General features: G+C 41.2%; 1 protein-coding gene across 2 annotated transcripts in view; it reads right to left on the bottom strand.

Annotated features, from left to right (window-relative positions):
- The window catches only part of LOC124719068 (methionyl-tRNA formyltransferase, mitochondrial), a 58,328-nt gene that overhangs the window by 22,499 nt on the left and 10,532 nt on the right, over window positions 1-25,297 (bottom strand). For both annotated transcript variants that reach the window (XM_047244748.1, XM_047244749.1), the window contains exons 2-3: window positions 6,907-7,110; window positions 1,477-1,599 (exon numbers count right to left, since the gene is read on the bottom strand). In XM_047244748.1, the coding sequence (XP_047100704.1) occupies window positions 1,477-1,599; window positions 6,907-7,110 (327 nt within the window). The remainder of the gene's footprint in view (window positions 1-1,476; window positions 1,600-6,906; window positions 7,111-25,297) is intronic.

The raw sequence follows: 25,297 nt of genomic DNA, 5'->3' as shown, positions 1-25,297 counted from the left end.
AATTTAGAATATTCTATTTCATTTATTGATTTACCCTCATGCATTACTGCTAATGGTGTTGTCAGGCCCTGTGCCATACGGAGCTGCATGTTTTGTGTTTTATTCAAATTCAACAAAAATGTTATTTACATTTATGAGTGTTGAAATTGCTCAGTTGAGCCCAATAATACTATTTGCATCATCAGCAAAGAGAACCATTTCTGCTTCTTGTATATATTGTGGAAGGTCATCCACACATGAGGCGTGGTGAAAAAGTAACAGGAATTTTTGTTTTTCTTAAAGAATCTTTATTTATTCATCAACATCAAATTTGTCCTGTTCAAAGTAATCCCCATCAGATACAACAGACTTGTGTCAGTGTTTTTTCCAATCTTGGAAGCACTTCTGGAACTCACATTTCGTTATGATGTTCAGTTCCTTCAGTGATTCTGTTTTTATCTCATCAATGGTGGCAAAATGATATCCGTTCACAGTTTTCTTCAGCCTCAGGAACAGAAAGAAGTTGCAGGTGGCCATGTCTGGCGAACACAGTGGCTGGTGCAACATATTCCAGGTAGTATTCCTTACTGATTGTACAACCACAAGACAGGAACTCATGATGCATTATTCCAGTGTAATCAAAGAAAACAGTGAGGAGGACCTTCACATGTGATCAAACTTATTGATTTTCTTTTTTTAGGTCTCAGCTCTCCTGGTAGCTTCCATATGGGCAACTGGGGTTCAGTTTTGACATCATATACATATACCCACATTGCTCCACCTGCTGTAAGCTCTTTTAGAAGATCTGGATTGTTGTCGACCTCATTCAGAAATTTCTGAGAGATGTCTATGCAACATCGCTTTTGGTTGAGATTCAACAATTTCGGAACAAACTTTGCTGCTGCACGTTTCATGCTCAAACATCCAAAAAGATTGCTTGGCATGAGCCAAAGGATATGCCAGCATCATCAGCAACCTCTCCAATGGTGATCTGGCAATTTTCCAGAACCATTATCTTTACTTCTTCGAAATTGTCATCAGAAATTGATGTACTAGGGTGTCCAGGGTGATCGTTATCTTCAATGTCTTCTTGACCCTCTCTGAAACATTTATACCACTTGTAAACACTACCTTCACTTTACTCCACTTTTCAAGCAAAACTTAATGCAAATTCTTTGATCCATCTTTTTCCAAAGTAATAATTCGCTGAGGACTCAGAAATACGTATAACTTTTTCATCTGTCAGCAATAAACTAAATTGTCAAAACAGCTGAATATGCAAATATACATCAGGAACACATGTACCACGACAAAAAAATTTGAAGATTTGATGTATAAAGCCCACGACATTAAACAATTCCTGTTGTTTTTTTTTTTTTTGTTTTTTTTTTTATAATTTGTATATAAGCATGGACCCAATTTTGATCACTGTAGCACACCTTTAGTGATAATACATACTTGCATGTCTACACAATATTTCTTTCAGTGCCTACATACCTGTGTGGCATAATCTGCATTATGGAAACTCCTGTTTTCGTGTCCCCATTCAATACGGCATATACAATGGGAGCTGCACCCCTCCAACGAGGCAGGAGACTGGCATGTACGTTCAGAACGCCTCTGCAAAGAGAAAAAGTACAGACTGTTACCTACAGTAGCAATGGCTACATTCTGTAAGCATTTGTTTCCTCTAAGATGGAAACACTGCTGCTTTTGCTATTTATTACAACAAAGGTGAGAAAGTCAATGAGTGTAAGGGGTAATCAAGAAGTTTCCATTTGAGAGCATTGCTGGAGCATATATGTAATGTAGAGTGACTCCGGTGCAGGTATATAAGCTCCAATATGCAGGCAAGTGATTAGCGTGACATTCTTGTCTTTCTGACTTGTGTGTGGTACAAGCAGAAACTTGAACTACGGCTCCGTTATTAGCAAATATGTCCAAACACGATCAACATGCTGACATTGTTTCCTCGACTACCAAAGGATAAAGACTGGTAAACATCAATCGGACGATCGTGGATGGACTACACTTCCTGATGATTCTTCGAATCTATCTCAGCCTGGCATCTGCCTTACTTACAATAAGGTTTATGTAGCTGTTCCACTTTAAACTGTACCATACACAAACTTCTTGATATTTAATGGATGTGACTGCTTCCAGTGATTGTTCTGCAATCATGTGTCCTATGATAACAGGTCTCTTTCTGTGTAACTGTTCACAGTATTAAAATCTTAAACATGGCTGTGAAACAGCAACTGTGTAATTCAGAATAGACCGAAAAATTAGTCAACCAGTTGCAACTACAAGTTTATTATCCTTTGATCATGGTTTCGATATTTATAAAAATGTCTTCTTCAGAAATATTGGCCCTAAAAATGTATACACCAGTCACAAAGTAATTTTTTTACAAACTTAACAAAATATTAATAGAAAAATATTTGTGAAATAAACATACTCACTTATTACATCACATGATGCAATAGTTGTCACAAGATAAAATATTTCTATTAATATTTTATTATGTTTCTATAAAAAAAATTTAAAAAAAAATGTAGCTGGTGTGTACATTTTTAGGGCCAATACTTCTGAGGAAGATCTCTACATCTACAGGGATACTCTGAAAATCACATTTAAGAGCTTTTTTTTTATATACATATTGAAACCATGATCAAGGGATAATAAACCTTTATTTGCAACTGGTTGGCTGATTTTTCAATCTATCCTGTTCACAATATGTTACAATTGTTTATGTTCAGGACCAACTGCCACTCCCTGCACCAAGTGCTGATCCTCTACAGGCCTTTCTGCATTCCAGCACAATTCTCAAGCATACAAGACCGTCATTTGTGGAAGCCTATACACAAAACAGGTCAGAACACTGTTGCAGAAGCAACAAAGAAACCATGCCAAATTAAAAGGAACACAAAATCTGCAAGATTAGTGCAAACTGCTTGCAATAGTTTCCATATGAAAAGTCTGTCTTGAAATCTAGCAGAAAACCCTAAATGACTCCGGTCACATTAATGAACACCAGTGGCAAGATGCAATCGATGCCTTCACTGTCCAATAGCAATGATGATGTTACCGATAACAGTGCCACTAAAGCAAAGTTACTAATTCCTTCACAAAGGAAGATAAAGTCAATATTCCACAAATTGAATCAACAACAACTGTTAACATGAGTAGCTTAGAAGTAGATATCCTCAGTGTAGCGAAGCAGCTTGAATCACTTAATAAACGCATGGCCTTGGGTCCAGATTGTATACCAGTCACATTCCTTTCAGAGTATGCTGATAGAACAGCTCCATACTTAGCAATCATATAAGACCGCTCACTCTTAGAAACATCCATAGCAAAAGACTGGAAAGCAGCACAAGTCACACCAACACCCAAGAAAGGAAATAGGAGTATTCCACTGAATTACAGAACCATATCACTGACGTCGATTTCCAGTAGGATTTTGGAACAAATACTGAGTTCGAACATTATGAACTACCTTGAAGAAAATGATTAATTGACTAACAGCCAACAAGGATTCAGAAAACTGTTCTTGTGATACATAACTATCTCCTTACTCTCACAAAGTAATGAGTGCTGTTGAAAAGAGATGTCAAACTGATTCCATATTTTTAGATTTCCAGGAGGCTTTTGAAGCCATTCCTCACATGCAACTTCTAATCAAATTGAGTACCTATGGAGTATTTTCTCAATTGCGTAACTGGATTCATGATTTTCTGTCAGAATGGTCACTGTTCACAGTAATCGATGGAAAGTCATCGAGTAAAACAGAAACACAAGTAATATCTGGCTTTTTCCAAGAAAGTGTTATATGCCTTCTGCTGTTCCTGATCTGCATAAACAATTTAGGAGACCATCTGAGCATCCCTCAGATTGTTTGCAGATGATGCTGTCATTTACCATCTTTGTAAAGTCATCAGATGATCAAAACAAATTGCAAAATGATGTAGACTAGATATCTGTATGAACTTACAATGAAATACAGACCATTAGCTGCTTACAGGCGTTGATAAATATCAATGGAGACAGTTGAAAATGTGTGCCCCAACCGGGACTCAAACCCGGGATCTCCTGCTTACATCGCAGACGCTCTACCTGACTGAGCCACCGAGAACACAGAGGATAGTGAGATTGCAGGTACGTATCTCTGGCATGCTTCCCATGAGACCCACATTTCCAACTTACTGTCTACACACTACATTTGTAGCACCCCTGCCCACAATACTCATTACTCGCAGCAGTCAATCTACCGATTCCCATAAGAGTTCTTTCAGACATGTCCGAAAGAACAGATACCATCCTCATATAGATAAGGCTTGTGACGATGTTCCATTTTCTTTATTTCTTCATTGGCTGTCCTCGGTGTCGATGTACTGCATTGTGATACTATCTGAAAAATGGGACAGAACAGTCGTGCAGCCAGCACCTTCCACTCAAGAGATTCATGAGCCTTCCACTATTTGCTAATCGAGCAGCCAGGACAAAGAGACCACAAGCAGCTGCAACATCAGGGTTCCCAGGCATCACTTCACCTTGCTCTACTCTTCTCTCTCTTTCAAGCGTCACTTCCACCAGTCCAAGTCATCCTTGGTACCAGATGAGGCATTACATGGCAAGCATATTACTCGGTTACTTTTCCCGCTTCACTAACGCAAGTAGCAATCCTTTGTCACTGTTGTTGTTGTGGTCTTCAGTCCTGAGACTGGTTTGATGCAGCTCTCCATGCTACTCTATCCTGTGCAAGCTTCTTCATCTCCCAGTACCTACAACAGCCTACATCCTTCTGAATCTATATAGTGTATTCATCTCTTGGTCTCCCTCTACGATTTTTACCCTCCATGCTGCCCCCCCCCCACCAGTACCAAATTGGTGATCCCTTGATGCCTCAGAACATGTCCTACCAACCGATCCCTTCTTCTAGTCAAGTTGTGCCACAAACTCCTCTTCTCCCCAATTATATTCAATACCTCCTCATTAGTTATGTGATCTACCCATCTAATCTTCAGCATTCTTCTGTAGCACCACATTTCAAAAGCTTCTATTCTCTTCTTGTCCAAACTATTTATTGTCCATGTTTCACTTCCATACATGGCTACACTCTATACAAATACTTTCAGAAACGACTTCCTGACACTTAAACAAATTTCTCTTCTTCCGAAACGCTTTTCTTGCCATTGCCAGTCTACATTTTATATCCTCTCTACTTCAACCATCATCAGTTATTTTGCTCCCCAAATAGCAAAACTCCTTTACCACTTTAAGTGTCTCATTGCCTAATCTAATTTCCTCAGTATCACCCGATTTAATTCGACTACATTCCATTATCTTCGTTTTGCTTTTGTTGATGTTCATCTTATACCCTCCTTTCAAAACACTGTCCATTCTGTTCAACTGCTCTTCCAAGTCCTTTGCTGTCTCTGACAGAATTACAATGTCGTCGGCAAACCTCAAAGTTTTTATTTCTTCTCCATGGATTTTAATACCTACCCCGAACTTTTCTTTTCTTTCCTTTACTGCTTGCTCAATATACAGATTGAATAGCATTGGGGAGAGGCTACAACCCTGTCTCACTCCCTCCCCAACCACTGCTTCCCTTTCATGTCCCTCGACTCTTATAACTGCCATCTGGTTTCTGTACAAATTGTAAATAGCCTTTCACTCCCTGTATTTTACCCCTACCACCTTCAGAATTTGAAAGAGAGGAGTATTCCAGTCAACATTGTCAAAAGCTTTCTCTAAGCCTACAAATGCTAGAAATGTAGGTTTGTCTTTCCTTAATCTTTCTTCTTAGATAAGTTGTATGGTCAGTATTGCCTCACGTGTTCCAACATTTCTACGGAATCCAAACTGATCTTCCCCAAGGTCAGCTCTGTCACTAGAGGGCTCCAAATTTTAGTATGTGACATGACAGTGGTGTAAAATGGCAGTCTGTAACAACACTAGGTCTGTGCAGGTTGAACAGCATGCTGTGATGAAGTCTCTAACCTAGTTTCTAATTGCAAGAAATGTGCCTTCAACTGAAACCTGTAGAAAAATAAAAGCTGTGTATGATAACAACTGTACCGACATCATTAATATGCAACACTGGGTTGTTTGTGCTTGTAATGAAGGAATGGTGGTGCTTACCTCTACATGTGTGACAGAGCTCAGAGTGGACAATCGCATATGGTATCTAACATGACTCATCAGACTCAAGATCATGAACTCATCAAGAAAATTGTTGGATAACACAGGCATAGCTCTCAGTTAAGTGTGGCATATCGTAAGAGTGTGTACAGGCCATCACTGCAGAACTGTCGTACAAAAAACTGTGAGCATAGTGGGTGCCTCAAATGTTCACTGCCGACATGAAACAGAGGAGATTGGACATTTTTCAACAATTTCTTTTGCATTTTGACAGTGGAAGTGATGGGTTCTTTAATAACATGACAACAGGTGTACAAAGCTGGGTTCACCATTTTGACCCTAAAAATAAGCAAGCTTCATAGGAGTTCTGCCAAAAAGGGTCATCAATGTCAAAAATGTTCAAGACCATACCATCAGCAGGCAAAGTCATACTCACAGTGTTCTGGGATGTTCAAGGTGTGACGCATTTGGATCTCAAGCCGTAAACACTGCAAAATACTGGAAGACCCTCAGAAAACTGAAAGCACGAATTCTACAGTGACGATAGGAAAAACGTATTTGTCACCAGGGTGACTATTTTGAGAAATAAGTATGTAGACGTGCAGAATGTCCTCCCTCATACTTTTATACGTGTCCGGAGGCGGTACTAAGAATTTCACCTCCTAAAGTTAGGTACTGGCCAGCAATGCTGTCTCATTATTTTACAGTTTCTTCACGTGAATAATGTGTATTGATATTTGACAACTGCAGCATATAGATTCACAAGCCGACAGTACTTACAAAGGGAACATTTCAATTATCTTCTTGGGAATGAGGTGTCCAAAAGATGCTACAAGACCAATGTGAAATCCTGGTGGCACAGACTCCAACGGCCATGGATGAACTGCGAGGTTTTCCTGCTGTGCAATCCTCTGTACAGGGTTTGGTTTACGAGATTTTGTCGATGTCACAACCTCTAGATGACCCACGACTCTTAGCAGTTTCCTGAAAAACACACAGTCTTGACACAAATATCTAACACAGCTTTAAATGACAGCCAAACAGACACACCTTTTATAATGATGTAGATTATGAGTATCTTCACCTGTGGTGATTAAAGGCAATAATATTACACAACACTGAAGTTTTAAAATTATAATTACTACACAAATAATCTTGGTGACAGGTTTTGTAATCACAGACTATCACCATTATGCACAATAATTTGTATTACATAAGAGAAAAAAATAACACAGTCAGAAGAATAGTGGAGCAGGCTTGCGAATGATTTGCAACAAACAGTTTAACCCTGAATCTTTCAAACTCTAATGTTATGCATTTACAAAAAAATATAGATGACTTACTAGCTCAGTAATATTTTAACAGGTTGCCAGTATGTATCAGGAAAGAATACAGTAATGTCCAGATATTCAGAACAGAAGTAAAAGAATACTTTATGAGCATCTTCTTGCATTACAATGACCAGCTCCTCCAACTCCACTTACAAATTTCTAAGTAAAACCAATTAAAGTTTAAAAAGTTATGTGCATTTACAATACCCTCTCCATACGTACACTGTGGTGCCAAAAACCATGGGATAGCAATATATACATATCCAGATGGCAGTAGTATTGCATACGCAAGGTATAAAAGGGCAGTGCACTGACAGACCTGTCATTCGTACACAAGTGATACATGTGAAAATGGTTCCGACATGGTTATGGCTGCATTACGGCAATTAACAAACTATGAATGATGAATGGTAATTGGAGCTAAATACATGGGACATTCCATTTTGGAAATCATTAGAGAATTCAGTATTCCGCAATCCACAGTGTCAAGGTGTGATGAGAATAACAAATTTCAGGCATTACCTCTCACCGTGGACAAAGCAGTGGCCGATGGCCTTCAATTGACAGCTGAGAGCAGCAGCATTTGTGTAGAGTTCTCACTGGTAAAAGACAAGCAACAGTGCATGAAATAACCAGGGAAATCAATGCGGGGTGTATGATGAACATAACCGCTAGAACAGCGCAGTGAAATTTGGCGTTAACGGGCTATGGCAGCAGACGAGCGCTGCAAGTGCCTTTGCCGACAGCACAACCTTGCCTCCTGCATCTCTCCTGGGCTTCTCACCATATCGGTTGCACCCTAGATGACTGAAAAACTGTGGCCTCGTCATATGAGCCTCAATTTCAGTTGGTGGTAAAAATTGGTTTGCGTCTGATGTGGACTTCATGAAGCCACGGACCCAAGTTGTCAACAAGGCATAGGGCAAACTGGTGGTGGCTCCATAATGGTGTGGGCTGTGTTTACATGGACGAACAGGGTCCTTTGGTCCAAATGGGGCAATCACTGACTCAAAACGGTTACGTTCAGCTACCTGGAGACTATTTGCAGCCATTCATATACTACATATTCCAAAACAACAATGGAATTTTTATGGATCATAATGCCTCAAGCCACTTGGCCAGAACTGTTCACAATTGGTTTGAAGAACACCCTCGACACCTCGAGCAAAAGACATAGACAGCACACTCCACTGTAGAGTGAAAATTTCATTCTAAAAACATCCCCCAGGCTGTGGCTAAGCCATGTCTCCGCAATATCCTTTCTTTCAGGAGTGCTAGTTCTGCAAGGTTCGCAGGACAGCTTCTGTAAAGTTTGGAAGGTAGGAGACAAGGTACTGGCAGAAGTAAAGCTGTGAGGACAGGGCGTGAGTCGTGCTTGGGTAGCTCAGTTGGTAGAGCACTTGCCCGCGAAAGGCAAAGGTCCCGAGTTCGAGTCTCAGTCTGGCACACAGTTTTAATCTGCCAGGAAGTTTCATATCAGCGCATACTCGGCTGCAGAGTGAAAATTTCATTCTAGAAACATCCCCCAGGCTGTGGCTAAGCCGTGTCTCCGCAATATCCTTTCTTTCAGGAGTGCTAGTTCTGCAAGGTTCGCAGGAGAGCTTCTGTAAAGTTTGAAAGGTAGGAGACGAGGTACTGGCAGAAGCAAACCTGTGAGGATGGGGCATGAGTCGTGCTTTGGTAGCTCAGTTGGTAGAGCACTTGCCCGCGAAAGGCAAAGGTCCCAAGTTCGAGTCTCGGTCCGGCACACAGTTTTAAACTGCCAGGAAGTTCCATTTATGGGACATGATTGAGAGGTCAGTTTGTGCACAAAATCCTGCACCTGCAAACACTTTCACAATTATGGACAGCTATAGAGGCAGCACAGCTCAATATTCCTCCAGAGATATTCCAATGACTTGAGTCCATGCCATGTGAAGTTGCTGCTCTATGCTGAACAAAGGAAGGTGCAACACAATATGAGGAGGCTTCCCATGACTTTTGTCATCTCAGCGTATATAAATGTGTCTCGATCACAAGAGCTCATTGTGGTAACATACATGCTAATAGCAATTACCATTGCTATTACCCTCGCACCTGTGGGTTCCTCCATGTTGTTGTTGTTGTTGTTATTCAAAAATGGCTCTGAGGACTATGGGACTTAACTTCTGAGGTCATCAGCCCCCTAGAACTTAGAACTACTTCAACCTAACTAACCTAAGGACATCACACACATCCATGCCCGAGGCAGGATTTGAACCTGCGACCGTAGCGGTCGCGCAATTCCAGACTGTAGAGCGTAGAATTGGTTGGCCACCCTGGCCGGCTTTCGTTGTTATAGTTGTTGTTGTTGTTGTTGTTGTTGTTGTGGTCTTCAGTCCGAAGACTGCTTTGACTCAGCTCTGCAATGCTACTCTATCCTCTGCAAGTCTCTTCATCTCCGAATATCTACTGCAAACTGCATCCTTCTGAATCTGCTTGCTGTATTCATCTCTTGGTCTCTCTCTACAGTTTTTACCACCCACACTCCCCTCAGTACTAAACCGGTGATCCCTTGGTGTCTCAGAATGCGTCCTACCAACTGATCCATTCTTCTAGTCAAGTTTTGCCATAATCCACTTCCCAATTCTATTTAGTACCTCCTCATTCGATTTGTGATCTCCCCATCTGATATTCAGCATTCATCTGTAACACAACATTTCAAAAGCTTCTCATCTTGACTAAACAGTTTATCGTCCATGTTTCACTTCCATACAAATGCTGTCAAAAAAAGACACTCTGACACTGAAGCCTGTACTCAGCATTAACAAATTTCTCTTGTTCAGAAACACTTTTCTTGCCATTTCCAGTCTACATTTTATACCCTTCAACTTCGGCCATCGCCAGTTATTTTGCTGCCCAAAGAGCAAAACTCAGTTAAGTGTCTCATTTCCTAATCTGATTCCCAAAACATCATCTGATTTAATTCGACTATATTCCATACGTTTGAAGATACATTTGAAGATACGTTTGAAGATATGTTTGAAGTTCTCTAACGCTATAGATACAGCAATAAGGAATAGCGCAGTAGGCAGTACAGTTGAAGAGGAATGGACATCTCTAAAAAGGGCCATCACAGAAGTTGGGAAGGAAAACATAGGTACAAAGAAGGTAGCTGCGAAGAAACCATGGGTAACAGAAGAAATACTTCAGTTGAAACTTCCTAGCAGATTAAAACTGTGTGCCCGACCGAGACTCGAACTCGGGACCTTTGCCTTTCGCGGGCAAGTGCTCTACCAACTGAGCTACCAAAGCACGACTCACGCCCGGTACTCACAGCTTTACTTCTGCCAGTACCTCGTCTCCTACCTTCCAAACTTTACAGAAGCTCTCCTGCGAACCTGCAGAGTGAAAATCTCATTCTGGAAACATCCCCCAGGCTGTGGCTAAGCCATGTCTCCGCAATATCCTTTCTTTCAGGAGTGCTAGTTCTGCAAGGTTCGCAGGAGAGCTTCTGTAGAGTTTGGAAGGTAGGAGACGAGGTACTGGCAGAAGTAAAGCTGTGAGTACCGGGCGTGAGCCGTGCTTCGGTAGCTCAGATGGTAGAGCACTTGCCCGCGAAAGGCAAAGATCCCGAGTTCGAGTCTCGGTCGGGCACACAGTTTTAATCTGCCAGGAAGTTTCATATCAGCGCACACTCCGCTGCAGAGTGAAAATCTCATTCTGAATACTTCAGTTGATTGATGAAAGGAGGAAGTACAAACATGTTCCGGGAAAATCAGGAATACAGAAATACAAGTCGCTGAGGAATGAAATAAATAGGAAGTGCAGGGAAGCTAAGACGAAATGGCTGCAGGAAAAATGTGAAGACATCGAAAAAGATATGATTGTGGGAAGGACAGACTCAGCATACAGGAAAGTCAAAACAACCTTTGGTGACATTAAAAGCAACGGTAGTAACATTAAGAGTGCAACGGGAATTCCACTGTTAAATGCAGAAGAGAGAGCAGATAGGTGGAAAGAATACATTGAAAGCCTCTATGAGGGTGAAGATTTGTCTGATGTGATAGAAGAAGAAACAAGAGTCGATTTAGAAGAGATGGGGGATCCAGTATTAGAATCGGAATTTAAAAGAGCTTTGGAGGACTTACGGTCAAATAAGACAGAAGGGATAGATAACATTCCATCAGAATTTCTAAAATCATTGGGGGAAGTGGCAACAAAACGACTATTCATGTTGGTGTGTAGAATATATGAGTCTGGCGACATACCATCTGACTTTCGGAAAAGCGTCATCCACACAATTCCGAAGATGGCAAGAGCTGACAAGTGTGAGAATTGTCGCACAATCAGCTTAACAGCTCATGGATCAAAGCTGCTAACAAGAATAATATACAGAAGAATGGAAAAGAAAATTGAGAATGCGCTAGGTGACGATCAGTTTGGCTTTAGGAAAAGTAAAGGGACGAAAGAGGCAATTCTGACATTACGGCTAATAATGTAAGCAAGGCTAAAGAAATATCAGGACACTTTCATAGGATTTGTCGACCTGGAAAAAGCGTTCGACAATATAAAATGGTGCAAGCTGTTCGAGATTCTGAAAAAAGTAGGGGTAAGCTACAGGGAGAGACGGGTCATATACAATATGTACAACAACCAAGAGGGAATAATAAGAGTGGACGATCAAGAACGAAGTGCTCATATTAAGAAGGGTGTAAGACAAGGCTGTAGCCTTTCGCGCCTACTCTTCAATCTGTACATCGAGGAAGCAATGATGGAAATAAAAGAAAGGTTCAGGAGTGGAATTAAAATACAAGGTGAAAGGATATCAATGATACGATTCGCTGATGACATTGCTATCCTGAGTGAAAGTGAAGAAGAATTAAATGATCTGCTGAATGGAATGAACAGTCTAATGAGTACACAGTATGGTTTGAGAGTAAATCGGAGAAAGACGAAGGTAATGAGAAGTAGTAGAAATGAGAACAGCGAGAAACTTAACATCAGGATTGATGGTCACGAAGTCAATGAAGTTAAGGAATTCTGCTACCTAGGCAGTAAAATAACCAATGACGGACGGAGCAAGGAGGACATCAAAAGCAGACTCGCTATGGCAAAAAAGGCATTTCTGGCCAAGAGAAGTCTTCTAATATCAAATACCGGCCTTAATTTGAGGAAGAAATTTCTGAGGATGTACGTCTGGAGTACAGCATCGTATGGTAGTGAAACATGGACTGTGGGAAAACTGGAACAGAAGAGAATTGAAGCATTTGAGATGTGGTGCTATAGACGAATGTTGAAAATTAGGTGGACTGATAAGGTAAGGAATTAGGGGGTTTTACGCAGAATCGGAGAGGAAAGGAATATGTGGAAAACACTGATAAGGAGAAGGGACAGGATGATAGGACATCTGCTAAGACATGAGGGAATGACTTCCATGGTACTAGAGGGAGCTGTAGAGGGCAAAAACCGTAGAGGAAGACAGAGATTGGAATACGTCAAGCAAATAATTGAGGACGTAGGTTGCAAGTGCTACTCTGAGATGAAGAGGTTAGCACAGGAAAGGAATTCGTGGCGGGCCGCATCAAACCAGTCAGTAGACTGATGACCAAAAAAAAAAAAAAAAAAATACTCCATTCGTCTTGTTTTGCTTTTGTTGATTTTCTACATCTACATCTACATTGATACTCCGCAAGCCACCCAACGGTGTGTGGCGGAGGGCACTTTACGTGCCACTGTCATTACCTCCCTTTCCTGTTCCAGTCGCGTATGGTTCGCGGGAAGAACGACTGTCTGAAAGCCTCCGTGCGCGCTCTAATCTCTCTAATTTTACATTCGTGATCTCCTCGGGAAGTATAAGTAGGGGGAAGCAATATATTCGATACCTCATCTAGAAACGCACCCTCTCGAAACCTGGCGAGCAAGCTACACCGCGATGCAGAGCGCCTCTCTTGCAGAGTCTGCCACTTGAGTTTATTAAACATCTCCGTAACGCTATCACGGTTACCAAATAACCCAGTGACGAAACGCGCCGCTCTTCTTTGGATCTTCTCTATCTCCTCCGTCAACCCGACCTGGTACGGATCCCACACTGATGAGCAATACTCAAGTATAGGTCGAACGAGTGTTTTGTAAGCCACCTCCTTTGTTGATGGACTACATTTTCTAAGCACTCTCCCAATGAATCTCAACCTGGTACCCGCCTTACCAACAATTAGTTTTATATGATCATTCCACTTCAAATCGTTCCGTACGCATACTCCCAGATATTTTACAGAAGTAACTGCTACCAGTGTTTGTTCCGCTATCATATAATCATACAATAAAGGATCCTTCTTTCTATGTATTCGCAATACATTACATTTGTCTATGTTAAGGGTCAGTTGCCACTCCCTGCACCAAGTGCCTATCCGCTGCAGATCTTCCTGTATTTCGCTACAATTTTCTAATGCAGCAACTTCTCTGTATACTACAGCATCATCCGCGAAAAGCCGCATGGAACTTCCGACACTATCTACTAAGTCATTTATATATATTGTGAAAAGCAATGGTCCCATAACACTCCCCTGTGGGACGCCAGAGGTTACTTTAACGTCTGTAGACGTCTCTCCATTGATAACAACATGCTGTGTTCTGTTTGCTAAAAACTCTTCAATCCAGCCACACAGCTGGTCTGATATTCCGTAGGCTCTTACTTTGTTTATCAGGCGACAGTGCGGAACTGTATCGAACGCCTTCCGGAAGTCAAGAAAAATAGCATCTACCTGGGAGCCTGTATCTAATATTTTCTGGGTCTCATGAACAAATAAGGCGAGTTGGGTCTCACACGATCGCTGTTTCCGGAATCCATGTTGATTCCTACATAGTAGATTCTGGGTTTCCAGAAATGACATGATACGCGAGCAAAAAACATGTTCTAAAATTCTACAAGAGATCGACGTAAGAGATATAGGTCTATAGTTTTGCGCATCTGCTCGACGACCCTTCTTGAAGACTGGGACTATCTGTGCTCTTTTCCAATCATTTGGAACCCTCCGTTCCTCTAGAGACTTGCGGTACACGACTGTTTGAAGGGGGGCAAGTTCTTCCGCGTACTCTGTGTAGAATCGGATTGGTATCCCGTCAGGTCCAGTGGACTTTCCTCTATTGAGTGATTCCAGTTGCTTTTCTATTCCTTGGACACTTATTTCGATGTCAGCCATTTTTTCGTTTGTGCGAGGATTTAGAGAAGGAACTGCAGTGCGGTCTTCCTCTGTGAAACAGCTTTGGAAAAAGGTGTTTAGTATTTCAGCTTTACGCGTGTCATCCTCTGTTTCAATGCCATCATCATCCCGTAGTGTCTGGATATGCTGTTTCGAGCCACTTACTGATTTAACGTAAGACCAGAACTTCCTAGGATTTTCTGTCAAGTCGGTACATAGAATTTTACTTTCGAATTCAATGAACGCTTCACGCATAGCCCTCCTTACGCTAACTTTGACATCGTTTAGCTTCAGTTTGTCTGAGAGGTTTTGGCTGCGTTTAAACTTGGAGTGGAGCTCTCTTTGCTTTCGCAGTAGTTTCCTAACTTTGTTGTTGTACCACGGTGGATTTTTCCCGTCCCTCACAGTTTTACTCGGCACGTACCTGTCTAAAACGCATTTTACGATTGCCTTGAACTTTTTCCATAAACACTCAACACTGTCAGTGTCGGAACAGAAATTTTCGTTTTGATCTGTTAGGTAGTCTGAAATCTGCCTTCTATTACTCTTGCTAAACAGATAAACCTTCCTCCCTTTTTTAATATTCCTATTAACTTCCATATTCAGGGATGCTGCAACGGCCTTATGATCACTGATTCCCTGTTCTGTACATACAGATTCGAAAAGTTCGGGTCTGTTTGTTATCAGTAGGTCCAAGATGTTATCTCCACGAGTCGGTTCTCTGTTTAATTGCTCGAGGTAATTTTCGGATAGTGCACTCAGTATAATGTCACTCGATGCTCTGTCCCTACCACCCGTCCTAAACATCTGAGTGTCCCAGTCTATATCTGGTAAATTGAAATCTCCACCTAAGGCTATAACATGCTGAGAAAATTTATGTGAAATGTATTCCAAATTTTCTCTCAGTTGTTCTGCCACTAATGCTGCTGAGTCGGGAGGTCGGTAAAAGGAGCCAATTATTAACCTAGTTTGGTTGTTTAGTGTAACCTCCACCCATAATAATTCACAGGAACTATCCACTTCTACTTCACTACAGGATAAGCTACTACTAACAGCGATGAACACTCCACCACCGGTTGCATGCAATCTATCCTTTCTAAACACCGTGTGTAGCTTTGTAAAAATTTCGGCAGAATTTATCTCTGGTTTAAGCCAGCTTTCTGTACCTATAACGATTTCAGCTTCGGTGCTTTCTATCAGCGCTTGAAGTTCCAGTACTTTACCAACGCAGCTTCGACAGTTGACAATTACAATACCGATTGCTGCTTGGTCCCCGCATGTCCTGACTTTGCCCCGCACCCGTTGAGGCTGTTGCCCTTTCTGTACTTGCCCAAGGCCATCTAACCTAAAAAACCGCCCAGCCCACGCCACACAACCCCTGCTACCCGTGTAGCCGCTTGTTGCGTGTAGTGGACTCCTGACCTACCCAGCGGAACCCGAAACCCCACCACCCTATGGCGCAAGTCAAGGAATCTGCAGCCCACACGGTCGCAGAACCGTCTCAGTCTCTGATTCAGACCCTCCACTCGGCTCTGTACCAAAGGTCCGCAGTCAGTCCTGTCGACGATGCTGCAGATGGTGAGCTCTGCTTTCATCCCGCTAGCGAGACTGGCAGTCTTCACCAAATCAGATAGCCGCCGGAAGCCAGAGAGGATTTCCTCCGATCCATAGCGACACACATCATTGGTGCCGACATGAGCGACCACCTGCAGATGGGTGCACCCTGTACCCTTCATGGCATCCGGAAGGACCCTTTCCACATCTGGAATGACTCCCCCCGGTATGCACACGGAGTGCACATTGGTTTTCTTCCCCTCTCTTGCTGCCATTTCCCTAAGGGGCCCCATTACGCGCCTGACGTTGGAGCTCCCAACTACCAGTAAGCCCACCCTCTGCGACTGCCCGGATCTTGCAGACTGAGGGGCAACCTCTGGAACAGGACAAGCAGCCATGTCAGGCCGAAGATCAGTATCAGCCTGAGACAGAGCCTGAAACCGGTTCGTCAGACAAACTGGAGAGGCTTTCCGTTCAGCCCTCCGGAATGTCTTTCGCCCCCTGCCACACCTTGAAACGACCTCCCACTCTACCACAGGTGAGGGATCAGCCTCAATGCGGGCAGTATCCCGGGCAACCACAGTCTTAGTCCGATCAGGGGATGCGTGGGACGAGCTGGCCGTCCCCGACAAACCCCCATCCCGACCCCCACAGTGATGCCCATTGGCAACAGCCTCAAGCTGTGTGACCGAAGCCAACACTGCCTGAAGCTGGGAGCGAAGGGATGCCAACTCAGCCTGCATCCGAACACAGCAGTTGCAGTCCCTATCCATGCTAAAAACTGTTTTGCTAAGAACGTCTGAACTAATCTACAGAGAGCGCAAACAAATCGACAAAATTTAAACGGTTATTAAAATACAAGATTGCCTAGTAAATGCAGTAATGCTGCTACTTGCGCACTGCTGACACTGCTCGGCGGCGGAAGGAGACTAAGCGAAATTACACTATTCAGGTACTAAAACACGATGCTACACTCTCAAATACTATAATACGCTCGAAATTTATGAATTAAACAATGCAAGTACCAAAAACACGCAAAGAAATTAAGAATTAAACTATGTAACAAATGAGTGAGCTAGGAGTATACGACTTGCTGCTGCAGCTGCTTATCCAACGGCGGCAGGGAGCACACTAACTGTGACCAACCGACACTGGCCGTTCAAAACAAAACAGTAGACAAACGACTACGCGAATTTACACTATTCAGGTACTAAAACGTGATGCTACAACTCTCAAATACTATAATACGCCCGAAATTTATGAATTACACAATGCAAGTACCAAAAACACGCAAAGAAATTAAGAATTAAACTATGTAACAAATGAGTGAGCTAGGAGTATACGACTTGCTGCTGCAGCTGCTTATCCAACGGCGGCAGGGAGCACACTAACTGCGACCAACCGACACTGGCCGTTCAAAACAAAACAGTAGACAAACGACTACGCGAATTTACACTATTCAGGTACTAAAACGCGATGCTACAACTCTCAAATACTATAATACGCTCGAAATTTATGAATTAAACAATGCAAGTACCAAAAACACGCAAAGAAATTAAGAATTAATTCATCTTATAGCGACCTTTCACGACACTGTCCACTCCATCCAACTGCTCTTCCAAGTCCTTTGCAGTCTCTGACAGATTTACAATGTCATTGGCAAACCTCAAGTTTTTATTTCTCCTCCCTGAACTCTTAATTACTACTCCCAGTTCTTTTTTTGTTTCCTTTATTGCTTACTCAATGTACAGATTGATAACATGAAGGATAGGCTACAGCCCTGTCTCACTCCCTTCTCAACCCCTGCTTCCCTTTCATGCCCCTTAACTCTTACCACTGCTGTCTGGTTTCTGTAGAAGTTGTATATGGCCTTTCGCTCCCTGTATTTTACCCTTGCTACTCTCAGAATTTCAAATAGAGTATTCCCGTCAACATTGTCAAATACTTTCTCTAAGTCTACAAATGCTATAAACATATGTTTGCCTTTCCTTAACCTACCTTCCAAGATAAGTTGTGGGGTCAGTATTACCTCGCATGTTCTTACATTTCTCTGAAATCCAACTAATCTTATCCGAGGTTGGTTTGTACCAGCTTTTCCATTCTTCTATAAAAAATCCATTTTTGTACTTTGCAACCATGACTTATTAAACTGACAGTTTAATAATACATACTAGTGTCTTTGGAATTATTATATTCTTCTTGAAGTCTGAGGGTATTTCACCTGTATCATACATCTTCCTCACCAATAGAAGAGTTTCGTCATGGCTGGCTGTCCCAAGACTCTCAGTTGTTCTAACAGAATGTTGCTACTCCCAGGGTCTTGTTTCAACTTAGGTCTTCCAGCACTCTGTCAAATTCTTCTCACGTTATTGTATCCCCCATCTCATCTATGTCCTCTTTCATTTCAGTAATATTGCCTCACGTACATCTACCTTGTATAGCCTCTCTATATATTCCTTCAATCTTTCCCTTCTTTGCTTAAGGCTGGTTTTCCATCAGAACTCTTGATATTCATACACCAGCTTCCCTTTTCTCTGAAGGCCTCTTTAATTTTCCTGTATGCAGTATCTACCTTTTCCCTTGTGATATATGCATCTAAATCCTTACATTTTTCCTCTAGCCATTCCTGCTTAGCCATTTTGCACTTCCTGTCAATCTCATTTTTTAAATGTTTGTATTCCCTTTCGCCTGCTTTGTTTACTGTATTTTCACATTTTCTACCTTCCTCGATGAAATACAGAATCTCTAGGTTTACCCAAAGACATCTACTTAGCCTTGCCTTTTTACCTATTTTATCCTGTGCTGCCTTCAATATTTTATCTCTTAAAGCCACCCATTCTTCTACTGTATTCCCTTACCCCGTTTTTGTCAATTACTCCCTAATGCTCTCTCTGAAACTCAACAACCTCTGGTTCTTTCAATTTATCCAGGGTCCTATCTTCTTAACTTCCCACCTTTTTACAATTTTCCTCCATGTAGAGAGAGAAAAAAGAACTTGCACCCTAAGATATACAAGTCATTTTGGTGTCATTCTTTATAATGCATTACCATCATACATAAGAGATTTATGGTTATTGTTGAGTTACTTTTGAACCTGTTAACCGATGTACCATCTACACTGCGTTCGTCTTTGCACAAGAATTTTTGTGCTGTTGGTTTCCTGTTTTCTCTGTGTCAGATGAAGTGCAATACACCTCCACAGAAAAGGTATCAGAAGATTGTGATGTTATAGTACCGCTAGGTGTTCCTGTGTATTTTTTCAGCAATGTTAAATAATGTATTCATGTGTTAACCTTTTTTTCAGAAATGCAATATAACAAAATTTCATGTTCTAGTTATATCATATTTACACTTTTTATCCTTGTTATAATCTCCTTGCAGGTTAAGTATATGTGATTTTCCTTCCTAATCACATACTGAGCAAGGTGGCTATGTCAGCATTAATGAACTGGACTTCCATTTGTGAGGAGTGGGGTTCATACCCTTTCGGCCATCCTGCCTTGGGTTTTCCATTGTTTTCCCACATTGCTGAGATGAATGTTACACTAGTTCCCTTAATGAGGCCATGGCCAACTTCCTATCCTATCCTCACCAAATCCTATCCTGTTCTGTATATGTATTATATATTTTTTCTGTAATATATGTTACATACCCAGTACTGTACTACGGAATGGTCTACGGACAAATAAACGAATGTATAAATTATGAAAAATGTGTTACATAAAATATTACATCTACAGATCTTTGGAGTGGTAATGTACTCAATGAAAATAAGTGTTGCAAACTGCTTTCTGAATGACAATGAGTGGCTATAATAGTCTATGTATAATGGTCAAAGAATTATCTTATGGACATCAGTGTATGTAGGTCGGAACTTAAAATAGTGGCAACACTGCTGTGGAGATACTACGCAATGGAATCTACTATTACTGTTGATAGCACACGTTGTTGACATACCTTCTTACCTCCAAGCAAATGGACTTGCCCGTCCCACGTCACTGGCGTGCACACAATCGAGGGAAACACAGTCACTTGTGAGCGAGCAGTCTAACGTAACGGAGTCACTATGTTTTCGAAACAGGAACAACGCAGTTGGATCAAGACTGAGTGTGCCAGAGATCGTACAGCATCCCAGTGTCATCAAGGTCTTCAAGAAGTGTGCGAGGAATCGGTATTGCTGTACAGAACAGTAGCACATTGGGTAAAAGTCTTCAACGAAGGTCCAGCAAACAGTGGCAGATATGCATTGGGCAGGTCATCCTAGTGTCTTTGATGAAGATGTGCATGCTGTTGCCGCGTTAGTGGACAGTGACCGATGCCATACGATTCGTGAGCTCGCCCATGAAACCGGATTAGCACATATAACTGTCCTTTGCATCCTGAAGGAACGCCCGGGCATGCGAAAAATTGCATCACGATGAGTTCCGCATGACTTGATGGAAATGCAGAAATGGATGCGTTACGACACTGCTCAGAAACACTTGGAGCACTATCAGCGCAAAGGAGAGGCTTTCTTATGCCTTACCGTAACACTGGATGAGACATGGGCCACATTGTAGGGGCCAAAACTGAAACATCAATCCAACAAATGGCGTCGTTATGGGTTGCCGCGACAGTTGAAAGTGCATCAGAGCCCCAGTATGGCGAAAGTTATGGTGATTCTCGTGTATGACTGTGATGGTGTTATCCTAAAGCATTATGTTCTTCCATGACAGACCGTCAATGCACAGTATTACTGTTCGTTTTTGGAGCATCATCTGTGACCAGCTTTGTGAAAGACACGGCAACACTTTCTGCACAACCTGCCCACCATTTTGCACAACAATGCGCGGGCATATACAGCGCAAGCTGTGGCTGCTCTCTTCGGTCAATGGGACAGGGAAGTACTGTACCATCCACCATACTCTCCAGACTTAAGTCCTTGTGACTTTGATTTGATTTCAAAGATGAAGGAACCACTTCGTGGCATTCACTTCAGAACTGTTCCAGAGATTCGACAGACAGTAGACGGTTCCGTTTGCATCATCAACAGACCAGGCTCTGCTAAAGGTATACTATGCCTTCCACATCGCTGGCCACTGGTTCTACGCAATGCTGGTGACTACTTTAAAGGACAGTAACAGGTGCAAACATGTAACTCTTTTGTATCGGTTGTGAATAAATGGTTGTCACTATTTAAGTCCCAACTCTAGTATACTCATTTACACTTCTGTGAAAAGCTTTGATATTGTCTTTTTTCTCTGTTTTGAGATTTTGTGATTTATTCCACATCTACTAGAACAATTTAATTGAGGAAAATTAACTAATATATATCTTTTTTTGTACATATGCCCTGCGTATTCCTGTTTTACGACATGTTCTACATCCTTGAGAATCTTGTCATTATAGATCTGTGGAACAAAAAGTATATGTAATCTAATTTGCAGCTTATTGTAACAGTTTGACTCAGAGATGTAATGTGTAATTTGAAGATGTAAGTAAGTGAAACAAGCACTAGAATGGGGTAGAAAGGAGGAAACTTGAAAACGCTATGACCCAGACATGATTGTGGGACTATGAGGAGGGTAGAAGAAGGAGAAGAAGAAGAAGAAGAAGAAGAAGAAGGAGGAGAAGGAGACTGGTGCACAAATTAAACTTTCTAATAAGTTTTTCATCATGTAGGGAGCTGTGAAAGCAGTAAAGTTACATAAATGCTTGGTATGTAATAGTACATAAAACAGCAGCTGGATATGTCACAGTAGTACACATGTTGTCCCAGGAGGAGCAGTTAATATTCTGGGATATGACAGGAACAATCATCTGAAGCAAAAATTTTCATATGTACAAACTGCCCTTCTCCAAATGGTTTCTGAGATAAAACATATTTAATGTACATTGTTGTTTATTTTCTGTATTACTCAATGCATTGTCATTATTTACAACATACCACAATAGTGGACAGGTCCATCAAGTCAGAAAAATATCTCAAATTGACCTAAGAAAAACTAGCTAAGCTACAGCGCATGTGTGTTGACAAGATTTTCAATATTCTCTTAATGCAAACTATTAGTCATAGAGCAAAAATGAATAGGACCTTTCTTGTAGGAAATTTAATGTAGTTGGATTTTAAACTACGTCAGATTTTTCCCTGAGTCAGTAAATTTTCAACTTATTCAAGAAAAACATACAAAACTGACATTAAATGTATTGGGAACTATGGAAACCATTCGGAATAGGGGACAGTACACGAATTTTTTTGCTTCTAATGAGAATTCCTGTCATATCCCTGAATATTCTGGGACACCTGTATATAGGTGACTTGCTTTGAGATTTTTTTTTCTAAAAATTAGTATTGTAAATGGTATGTTCTGAAGACATTATTTCAGGAAATTCAAATTCATAAACATTCGAAAAGAAAATTGAAAAAAGGGCATCTTAAAGTCACCACATAATGGAGGCACTTAGATAACTTTATTGGGTCTCTGTAAAAGTAAGGCTGCCATTGCCTATGTATCAACCTCAACCCATTACGAAATCGTGCAACATTCCTTACTACACAGCAACATTGTTTTCGAGCTGTGGGGTTACTTTGACATTTCTATGTGTCAGGTTAATAATGAGTAAATGCTATGTATTTTTATGAGGTTCAAGCAAATTCACAGATTAACACTCCTTAACATCTACAAGGCCCCAAAGCAATATCCCAAACGCCCAACAGTACGTTCAAAAGAGTGCTCAGGAAATTCAGCTGAAATATCACACCTTTACTCATTAAATACATCTTTTCCCATTGCTTTGAATGAAATGTGCTTATTACAAACAGATTTTATTCCCATCACATAATATTCACAGTCACTAAACCATTCTTGTGTCAGTGCAGTGTAAAAACGCTTCACAGACTTTTGGATCCCTGAAAGAATTTGAACAAGAACATAGCTTCCTGGCTTCAACAATGCCTATGTTGCCTCACAACAGATACACATAACAGTGACTTCAGTCATCCATAGTATATTCTCCTTCACTATTCAAAACATTCTGCCAGTGCTGTGGTAACTTTTTGATTCCATGACTGTAGAAATCACATGGTTTTGAAGCGAAGAACTCATCGAGCCATGTTTGGAGCAAATTTTCATCTGGAAAGGAAGTGCCTTGAAGGTTGTTTGATAGATAGTGGAAAGGGTGAAAATCTGAGGGTGAGATCAGGGAATAAGGTGGGTGGGGAATGACTTCCCAACCCAGCTCCTATATATGGTCTTTTTTCAGTGTAGCAGAATGCGGTCGGGCATTATCGTGGAATAGCATCACCTCACGCAGCTTTCCTGGTCGTCGTTCTTTGACTGCATATGCAAGATGTCTCAATTGTTGACAATTAATGTCAGCAGTGATGGTTACACCTCAAGGAAGCAATTCGTAGTACACCACATAGCTGCTGTTCCACCAGCTGCATAACGTTACTGCTTGTGGGTGCACGCAGGTCTTTGTACGGGAAGCTGCTGCTTTGTTTGAGCTCAACCAGCCCTTCCTTTCCCTGTGTTAGCATAAAGACATCATTTCTCACCACTCATAATGATGCAGGATATGAATGGTTGGCATTGTTCACAAGCCAAGCAAGCAGAAACACACACATTGCCACCCACTGTTTTTTCTGAATTTGCCTTATAGTGTATAGTATCCATACACCCTGTTTTTGAACCTTCCCCACCGCATACAAATGTTGCATTATGGTGGAATGATCCTAGTTCGTCAGATTTGTTAGTTCTCGAGTACACTGGTGGAGCATTGTGGATTAATGCATTTAAACCATCTTTACCAAATTCCCAAAGGTCTTCCTGAATGTGGACAGTCACTAACATCAAAACAATCCTTCTTAAAATGAAAAAAAAAGCTTTTTTTTGGCATGCTCTGTTCAATGGCATTAGTCCCATGCACAGCACAAATTTTTCTACCTGCCTTCACTGCTGTCACCCCTGCACTGAACTCAAACAGAAGAATATGTTTGAAACATTCCGATTTCTCCACTTGGTACTCCATTTTCTTGTGTGCGCGGCTCCACTCACTATGTTCAAATGACAATATGTAAACTCAAACAGTGAACTACAAATAAAATATGGCATTTGCTAAATAAATCCATATCAATCAGAAAGCCAAAGTGCAAAACAAAAATATTACGAACTTACGCACCAATCTCATACACTGCACTACCAATTTCAAGTTACGTGCAGAGCTACATCCATATGTTAACACACTGTATAAGATAACACGATATCTACTATAACAGATTATTCAGTTGTGACTGCCCTGCATTCCATGCACCACTGAGTTATCCAAAGGGACACACATACTATGTAATTATCATGTACCATTTGTTCTTGTCCTGTTGATGTCATTCTCTACTTGTCAGAAGTTCCTTTGTACTAGCTTTCTGACAATGCAGTAGGTGATTGTGTGAATATTTCCTTCAACTGTATGTGCCATATACCATTAAGTTTTTGGACTACGGAAATTGTCTACCGTGGAAACAATAAATATTCACTAATGTGTTAGCCTCATGCAAAACCCCATGACGACTCAATCTTCTCTTGACCACACTTACTTCAAGCAAACTCACAACTTGCCATCAACTTAAAAGTCCATATCAGAAACCTTATATTTTCCCGACACAACTCAGTGTTTATGATATAATATGTAATTACTGTTCAAGTGTTTTGGCTATCCGCCTAAGGTGACCATATTTTTGAAACAAGAAAATGGGACATTTTAATTTTTCTCACTGAAGAAAGGACAAAAGAGAATGTGTAAAACTGTTTCATCATAAATACGAAGGTTCCGAAAGTAATGATAAAGAAATAATGTGTATCTCGCATATATATTAGCTCTGAATTCACTCCAGCAAAACAGTCATGTAGAACTATTAATGCCAGAATCATTCCTCATTGATATTTTGCTGATTAATTGATCTTCTTCAATAACTCCACTACACCACACAACATTTTATAAAATTTGTACATGTATGATTGAAGTTCACCTTATTAATCAACACAGCTTTCAAAAGTCTAAACTGACAGAATGTTCTCATCAACTGTCCAACATCCATCCATACGAGAAAACATTCATTGACTGGAGGTGTTCGTTCCAGGTAAACACAGA

Source organism: Schistocerca piceifrons, chromosome 10, assembly GCF_021461385.2.
Source record: "Schistocerca piceifrons isolate TAMUIC-IGC-003096 chromosome 10, iqSchPice1.1, whole genome shotgun sequence".
Taxonomy (NCBI): Eukaryota; Metazoa; Arthropoda; class Insecta; order Orthoptera; family Acrididae; genus Schistocerca; species Schistocerca piceifrons.
Note: the sequence above shows the minus strand (reverse complement) of the source record. Positions and strands in the feature narration are given on the sequence as shown.